This window comes from Ipomoea nil, unplaced genomic scaffold (genome assembly GCF_001879475.1).
Source record: "Ipomoea nil cultivar Tokyo-kokei standard unplaced genomic scaffold, Asagao_1.1 scaffold1407, whole genome shotgun sequence".
NCBI classification, from domain to species: Eukaryota; Viridiplantae; Streptophyta; class Magnoliopsida; order Solanales; family Convolvulaceae; genus Ipomoea; species Ipomoea nil.
In genome coordinates, this window is record NW_017617835.1 from 4,976,540 (window position 1) to 4,984,944 (window position 8,405).

The 8,405-nt window shown below is 36.4% G+C and overlaps 1 protein-coding gene across 2 annotated transcripts; it reads left to right on the forward strand.

Annotated features, from left to right (window-relative positions):
• The first annotated feature begins 2,994 nt into the window (after positions 1-2,994).
• On the forward strand, positions 2,995-7,171 carry LOC109186663 (auxin transporter-like protein 2). 2 transcript variants are annotated; one of them, XM_019336750.1, is made up of 10 exons: positions 2,995-3,435; positions 3,565-3,637; positions 3,721-3,936; positions 4,025-4,210; positions 4,541-4,653; positions 4,756-4,939; positions 5,199-5,296; positions 5,500-5,707; positions 5,797-6,054; positions 6,734-7,171. In XM_019336750.1, exons 3-10 carry the CDS (start codon positions 3,757-3,759, stop codon positions 6,944-6,946), a joined length of 1,440 nt encoding a protein of 479 aa, XP_019192295.1. In that variant the 5' UTR covers positions 2,995-3,435; positions 3,565-3,637; positions 3,721-3,756; the 3' UTR covers positions 6,947-7,171. The 2 variants fall into 2 exon arrangements, with proteins under 2 accessions (XP_019192295.1, XP_019192294.1); XM_019336749.1 differs by lacking the exon at positions 3,565-3,637 and having other exon boundaries at positions 2,996-3,435.
• Positions 7,172-8,405: the final 1,234 nt, after the last annotated feature.

Sequence of the window (8,405 nt, forward strand, 5' to 3'; positions counted from 1 at the left end):
AATTGAATGAAATTGGTTAGTTTAGGGACCCAATTGTAGGTTTTTTAGGTTCAGTGGCCTAATTGCATTTTCGTGTGCAGTTCAGTGGCCTATTTGACCTTTATTTCATATTTATAAGAAGAGATCAAGATTCAAATATCAACAATAATAGTGTGTGAATTATAATACTCTGTCGGGTCGGAGTGTGAGAATTCTTGAAGTTATGGATTCAATATTTTAGAAGAAGAAAAAGTAATTATAGTACCAAAATAAAATTAATTTTGGGGAAAGAACGAATAGGTAGGTAGGCTTTATTTTCATCCCTTTTTGCCCTCATGGTTCGACTCGGATTGTGTGTAGCACTTGATAAAGGCATATATCATTTCTAGCTATCTTTTTGACCATTGCATCAATACTACCCACCTATAATTCTATCTTCTTGCACAAAACCAAAAAAGATAAAGTAGTCTTGTTTATTCACATCAAATTTTGTAATAAAAATTTATAACTCTAAATAGTACAACATGAATTAAAAATAAAGAGTTTTTTTTTTTTTTAAATCGACAATTCAAGTCAATTTGGTTGGACAATTGACTTTATATGTACAAAATTTTAAATTTGATACATTGTTGAAATTGTCTCAACATAAGTTCGTCGGACTTCATTCAGAAAGCCATATATATTTCTTCTAAAAAGGCTTCACTTAGAGCGCTATTAAGTGATTGTTAATAACAATAAAAAGATATATCGAATTCTCAAAATAGTCGAAAAGACACTTGACTTTCATACTAAAAATTATATGTGTTCGATAACCTTTTTAGTAGTAGAAAATTTTGAAATTTTATGTATTTTCTTGAAATGAGCTTGTATCGCAATCAAACAAGACAGATCAGTTTTTAATTGATGTTAAGTCACAGGGATTAAACGTGACAATCAATTTGATTGGGAATGACACATACAGAGTGTGAACTAAAACATCATTCCATCACTGCCACCTGCAACACATTTTATACAGCACTATGTGAGTATTCTCCTCGTTACATCCTTTTCATAATTCATTCCATCTATTCTTTAATGTCAAAGTTTGTAATTGTTACTCAAATGTATATTCTAGATGAAGTTTGCATTAGGATTTTAGTTAATAAATAACGACCAAAAAAAAAATAAACTAACAAAATCAATAATCAATTGACTATCTGAGCAACTCGTGTTGCTACTATTTCAATTCTTGATATATGCTGAAGTATCACCCCTCAGACAATCTAGAAGAACAACTTCGGCTTGATGCTTCGGATGTCCAAATATGATGAAATAGATTTTAAGTAATTTAGGTCATTTGAATTTTTCGTCTATGATGTATCCAAAAATAAATTACTAAAATCATTTATAATAGTTACTTATGATCATGAGTAAGTTTATAATTTTACATTTTACTTGTCCAGTAGGGTGACTTTGCCCCAAACACACAACATTTGTTTTTTCTCTTTCCTCCATATACGAGTCCCACAAAAAGTACACACTTACATTACAATAAAAACTCATTTAGAACTCTTCCTCATTTGCAAAAAAAAAAAAAAAAAAAAAAAAAAAAACCTACCCTCAAACTTTTTCCTCTACAAAAACCATCACAAAATCCATGGATGGGGTTGCCCTAAGGTCTTTCCCAAAAATAAAAGGAAGTGCTTATAATGGGATAACTTGTTTTTTAAAAATTTACAATTTATGATAACCATATATTGTATTTACAAATTCTCAAAATTTAGAAACACAATTTATATTTTAAAAGTAGAGTAAATACCAGCGGAGGTCCTCTGACTTTGGTGGCACTGCCACTTTTAGTCCTCAACTTTTAAATCAACCACTCTTAGTCCTCTTACCTTTTGTTTCTAGCCATCTATGGTCCTTCTGTTAAACTTGACCATCTAATGCCGTTTTCTCAAGGATAATTCAGTCTTTTCATAATTAATTTATTAATTATTATGTTTGTCGAGTCATACAGAGATATCCCGACGTCGTTTTGGCACAACCTTCGTACCAGCTTTTGTACGCCATTTTGATTCACGAGCTGGTTTTGTACACGTTCATAGCTGGGAAACCATTGTTTGACTATTCTGATGAGGAAATTAAACACAATAATTAATAAATTAATTATGAAAGGACTGAATTATCTTTTAGAAAACGGCATTAGAGAGTCAAGTTTAACGAAATGACCATAGATGGCTAGAAACAAAAAGTAAGAGGACTAAAAGTGGTTGATTTAAAAGTTGAGGACTAAAAGTGGCAGTGCCACCAAAGTCAGAGGACCTCCGCTGGTATTTACTCTTTAAAAGTACACCATTTCAATATTAAAAATGAGTTATACTACATGTACTCCCTAATCTTACTTTCTAAATTTTACTTCTTTATGTGGCGGATTCTGATAAGTTATTTTTTTCATATGGGTCCCAATACAAGTGTCTACGTCAATGTTTTGTGTGTGGAAGTACAAGTTAAAAGTACAAAATGAGAGTACATGTAGCATTTTCTATTAAAAATACACAATTTAGGACCAATGTTTAGCTTACGCTTTAACAGCTCTCAAGAGTGACAACCAATTTATCTCGTCATAAAAAAAAAATTATGAATGTTGATGAAATTCTCATAAAAGTTATACTCCCTTATCCATAGTATAACATCGATCAATAATGACAGCCAATTTATCTCGTCATATATATAAAAAATTCTTGAATGTTAATGAAATTTCCATAAAAGTTATACTTCCTGACCCATAGTATAACAACTACTGAGAGTGACAACTAATTTATCTCGTCATATAAAAAAAAGTTATGAATATTGATAAAATTTCCATAAAAGTTATACTCTTTGGTCCATGGTATACACTATACATTCAAGAGTGAAAGCAAATTTATCTCTTCATATATAAAAAAAAATTATGGATTTCGATGAATTTCCCATGCGAGGCTAGCTTGATTCGCTGCATTACCCGTTGGGTCCATACACACTCATGGGTTATTTCACCGTCTCTCTCTTCATTCATAATCATTTATCACTCTCTCTTCTCTTTTACAGAGTGATTTCACCTCACCTCTCTCTCTCTCTCTGATTCTCTACTCTCTACCCTCTCTCTAGCTCTAGGGGGGCTGCGTTAGTGTATTCAATAAGCCAGCCTTTTCGCTTCGTTTCGTTTCTGCACTCTTAAAAATCTCGTCTTTTTATCCCCTCCAAGATTTCAAGACTCCCCACATTTAATAATAATTGCTCTGCCGCCGTCAGCTGCGAATATTCAGATAGAGATAATAATATATTACTGTTTTTGCTTGCATTTATAGCCCCAATGGAAACAGCGCTCCTTAGAAGAAGTTGTAACGGCCATCCAACCGCGAGCTGTGCCGTATAGCATTTGGGCGGTGTGATTTTGGAAGAAGCGTATGTGAAAGCATTTTTCGTGTGGTTAAGGTACAGAGGAATCCCAGGTTTTTGCTCTGAATGTAGGAAACATGCGGCATTTTTTTATGGATGTTTCGCCATCTGTCAATTCCCATAGTTTCAGTTACTAGCGTTTATGGAATTGTGGTGTATATTTAGCATGAACCCACCATTGAAGCAAGCCTAAAAGAGTATAAAGTCCAGTTTTTTCTTCCATTTTCAGTCTTGGAAGGTGGAGTGTTTATCTTGTTTTGGATGAATTGCTGGGGCTGATATTTCCTGAATTGGTTTGTGGTTGTTGGGTTTTTATTGCAGGTTTAGGTGTTTAAGAAGAGGGGTTGAGAGGAAAAGATGGAGCCACAGAGACAGAGTGAAGAGGCAATAGTTCCTGGGATTATGAGTACTGAAACTGAGGTAGATGATCAGAGAGAGGAAGGGAGAGTTCAACAAGAATCTATGCTTGGTTTCAAGAGCTTTCTTTGGCATGGAGGGTCTGTTTATGATGCTTGGTTCAGCTGTGCTTCAAATCAGGTTTCTAAACTTTTCCATGTTTTTAAATTCCTTTGGGGCAAAAGTATAAATATTCTGAGTTTTGGGGTTTCTGGTCCTGTTTCTGCAGGTGGCTCAGGTTCTTTTAACTTTGCCATACTCTTTTTCTCAAATGGGGATGCTCTCAGGGGTTTTGCTTCAGATCTTTTATGGCATTCTTGGAAGCTGGACTGCTTATCTTATCAGTGTACTGTATGTTGAGTACAGAACCAGAAAGGAAAAAGAGAATGTCAGCTTCAAGAACCATGTTATCCAGGTTAGCCTTCCAAACAATACTTCCATTAAAAAAAAATTTAAGAATAGTAGTAACCCAAATGTTACAAAATGGTCAATTTCTTGACTTAGTATTTATAATAATGTTACAAGTTTGACTCTCAGAGCTAGTCTTTAGGTCACAAGGTTTACCCGGTGCATACACTCTCAAGAGTACAGTGGTTGTTTGTTTCCTTGTCTGCTACTATTGATTAATTAACATTAAAAAACATCATCCATGTATGTGACTAATGTTTTATAATCAGTTATTGTATATTTGTATAGATATGCAATGTCTCTGAGGAATACATGTGTTTATTATATTTGTATCTAGTGGTTTGAGGTGTTGGATGGCTTGTTGGGACCCAAATGGAAAGCTGTTGGCCTGGCCTTCAATTGTACCTTCCTGTTGTTTGGTTCTGTCATTCAGCTCATAGCTTGTGCAAGGTTTGTGTTGATGATAAATGCTCTCATTATTATCGGTTTAACGATCAAGAAGATTCTCTGATTTTGGGTTGTGGTTGAGTGATAATTTTTGGTGGGTTGCAGTAATATATACTACATTAACGACCGGTTGGACAAGAGGACATGGACATACATATTCGGGGCCTGTTGTGCAACGACGGTGTTCATCCCCTCCTTTCACAACTATAGGATATGGTCCTTTCTTGGACTGGGAATGACAACATATACCGCGTGGTATTTGACCATTGCAGCCTTCGTTCATGGCCAGGTGAATTTGTTGAGCATATAATATAACATAAACATAAATGTGCAATCAAACTATCAGCTTAGTCTTTTAGTTTAGACGGAGCACATGCTTCAATTTGGTATCAGAGCTATGCCAAAGGTAGTCCACGTGTTGCAATCCAACTATCAGCTTAGGCTTTTAGTTGAGATGGAGCACATGCTTCAATTGAATTGACAAAACCCGCATTATCTTACAATGTTGTGGCAAATTTACTGAGTTGGTGTTTTCTATGGCTATGCAGGTTGAAGGTGTTACTCACAGTGGACCGAAAAAAATGGTTCTTTACTTTACCGGAGCCACCAATATACTCTACACCTTCGGTGGGCATGCTGTCACTGTGTGAGTAAATTCTAATGTTAATTATCACTCATATCTGAAGATTCCACATTCGTTTCTTGATAGCCTCCGATAAGAGAATTAATGAATCTACTAGTAAATGTGAATCCTTGCTTATGGCTCGAGTAATTATACATTTGACTGAAATATTATGATCATTTCAGCCCTGCATCTACACGTTTTGAGATGATCTTGATTTCTTGCAGGGAAATCATGCACGCGATGTGGAAGCCTCAAAAGTTTAAGTACATATATCTATTCGCCACCCTTTACGTCTTCACATTAACGATCCCATCTGCTGCTGCCATGTATTGGGCCTACGGTGATCAGCTTCTCAGTAATGCCAATGCGTTTGCACTCCTTCCCCAAAACGGTTTTCGCGATGCAGCTGTTGTTCTTATGCTAATCCACCAGGTCTTCACCGAAGCTTTCAGTTTGGTAACTGTCATTTGAGAGTTGAGAGTTTGTGATTTGTGATCCGTTTTTTTGTTTTCCTTTGACAGTTCATAACGTTCGGATTTGCTTGCACGCCACTGTACTTTGTTTGGGAGAAAGTGATAGGGATGCACGACACGAAGAGCATATGTTTAAGGGCACTAGCGAGGTTACCGGTGGTGATACCGATATGGTTCTTGGCCATCATATTTCCCTTCTTCGGGCCTATCAACTCCGCTGTGGGAGCACTTCTAGTTAGCTTCACCGTCTACATCATCCCCGCCCTCGCACACATGGTAACATACAGAAAGGCGTCGGCCCGGCAGGTATGCAGTCCAATCGTCTTATCTTCTACTTCATTTTGTACTTACTGTCCTGCTGGCCTTGCCCAAACCGGGCCACTGCTCATTATCCTTGTCGTACGTGTTTCATGATTGAACTGAAACCCGATGAGTATTTAGTATTTGCAAGTTGCGTGATTGCAAAAAAAATTTATAAAACGATGCATTAATGTGTCCTTTCTGGCCCTTTATTTCTATTGGTCATCAGACCCATACATTAACTAGGTGCTATTCTTGATAAGACATCATCCTCACATGCCTTTCTAACACCATTATTGGACACAATGTCATCAATGAATCATAGCGTTTTTAAGTTAGTCTAATTATGCTCGAACCATGTGAACACGAGATAAGATAGCTCCTATAGTGACCTTTAGAGATTGGATTTTAGCAATCTCAATCAGATTTTGAAGCTTTTCGAGACTAGTCAAGCTCAGCTACCCAGAAACACATCCCGAGTTTTGGTACCACCGACCCCCTTAAGCCTACCCCTTCTGAATCTGAGCTAGTTGAACGAAATTTGTCTACTTTTGTCGATTTGCAGCACATAAACGATGTACCATAAGTCTGCATTTTCTAAAAGTTCAATCTTTTTCAACTAATTTTGTACTTCTTTCCTGCCCGCTTCTTATCTGATAAAATTGTTACGTTTCCCTTTGCCCAGAATGCAGCAGAGAAACCCCCGTTCTTCCTACCGAGCTGGACCGCTGTGTATGTATTGAACGCATTCGTTGTGGTTTGGGTTTTAGTCGTCGGGTTTGGATTCGGGGGGTGGGCAAGCATGAACAACTTCATCAAGCAAGTCGACACCTTCGGGCTATTCGCGAAATGCTATCAGTGCAAGCACAAGTCTCCAGAAACCAATCACCATACATAGAAGGAAGATCAGAAGATTTTCTTCATCACAGAAGATTTTAATGCTTTTTCTGACTTTCTGTTGGGGGTTAATGTTGTAGTATCTTGTGTGTTTCTGTTTATGTTTTTGTGTTCAGAATATGTATAAAGATGTATAAGAAGATGAAATGGTGACAGTTTCTTAGTAGGCTCAGAATTGTCTTTTTGCCCTGAAAATGATATGAAAGAATGGGATAAGAATCTAAGATCTTAGGAACTCTTGATTTTATTTTTATATAGATATAGATAGATTTTAATGAATTATAAGTGAATTGGATAACCTCACATTGATTTATTAAGTAATGTGTATCAATTAAAAAGATTACATGTGGGGGTAATCCCAAACCTAGAATGCAAAGGATAAAAAAACTTGTGACTGCAGTCATTTTGATTTGTGACGGTTAGTTATAGATAATCTCGTCATGTCAGTAATAACATGAGAAACATGTTAAATTTAGTTGAATTGTATAATTTTAGACTGTTGAGGTACTTAATTGTAATTTTTTTTTTAATTACACTTTTGTATGTAGTTTGGTGACTATTTTGAATCTTTTCTGAAAAAAAAATTACTTCCTCTTTTTCATTTTATCTATAATGTTTATTATGCACTAGTTAAATGAATTCTCTTTTTTTTTTTTAAAGATTTTTTTCTTATTTTATTTAATATTTTTTTTTTGTTTTAAAATTATTATTATTTTTGTTTAATGGTATTTTTAATGTGGTTTTTAAATATACAAATTTTATATACAAGTATTAATTGTTTTTTTTTTTTTTTTTAAGGCAACCAATGTGGTTATATTTAGATATAAGCTGAAATAGAGTCAGGTGGGACAGAGTCCCAATACATAGCCGTAGCCTGTTCAAAAAGCAGTAGAAGCTAAATTATGTGCTAAATAATTCTGCAATCTAAGAATAAAAAGAACTGAGCAGGCATAAAATGCCGAGATGTAAGTCTTGCAACTATCAATAGCATAACCAGTATAAGATCGGGGAGGGTCATCCGACGAGGATAGATAGCACTACAGTGTATGACAATCTTTGTATAGATGAATAAACTGCTCTCCACGAGCACGTAGCCAAGATAGTGTCTCCTTTGCCTCAAATGCTTCGGCCATGAGTGGTGAGAAACAGTTTGGAAGCGGGGCGCTGTACGCCGAGATATATCCACCATTCGCATCGAGCAATACTACTCCAACTGTGGCCGAGTTTGTGGCGTGGCGATAACTGGCGTCGACGTAGCATCTCCGGTGATGTAGTGCGTCAGCGTGATTTGGAGCAGCGAATGGCGGCAGTCTGGCCGTGGAGGCCGCCGGCAATCCTTCGACCGAGGCAGCAGTCGGTGGTGCGTTGGGCATTACATCGTGTACTTTCCTCCATGTGTATAGTGTGGCTGTCGCCGTGGCAAGTATCTTCCGGGGTAATGGTAGACACGCATCCCAAAC

What these genes read in the sequence shown, in the direction of transcription:
- LOC109186663 (XM_019336750.1), top strand. Translation starts at nt 3,757, where the DNA reads ATGGAGCCACAGAGACAGAGTGAAGAGGCAATAGTTCCTGGGATTATG. An exon ending in TCAGCTGTGCTTCAAATCAG is followed by an intron (nt 3,937 to 4,024) that starts GTTTCTAAACTT and finishes CTGTTTCTGCAG; the next exon opens with GTGGCTCAGGTTCTTTTAAC. An exon ending in TCAAGAACCATGTTATCCAG is followed by an intron (nt 4,211 to 4,540) that starts GTTAGCCTTCCA and finishes ATTTGTATCTAG; the next exon opens with TGGTTTGAGGTGTTGGATGG.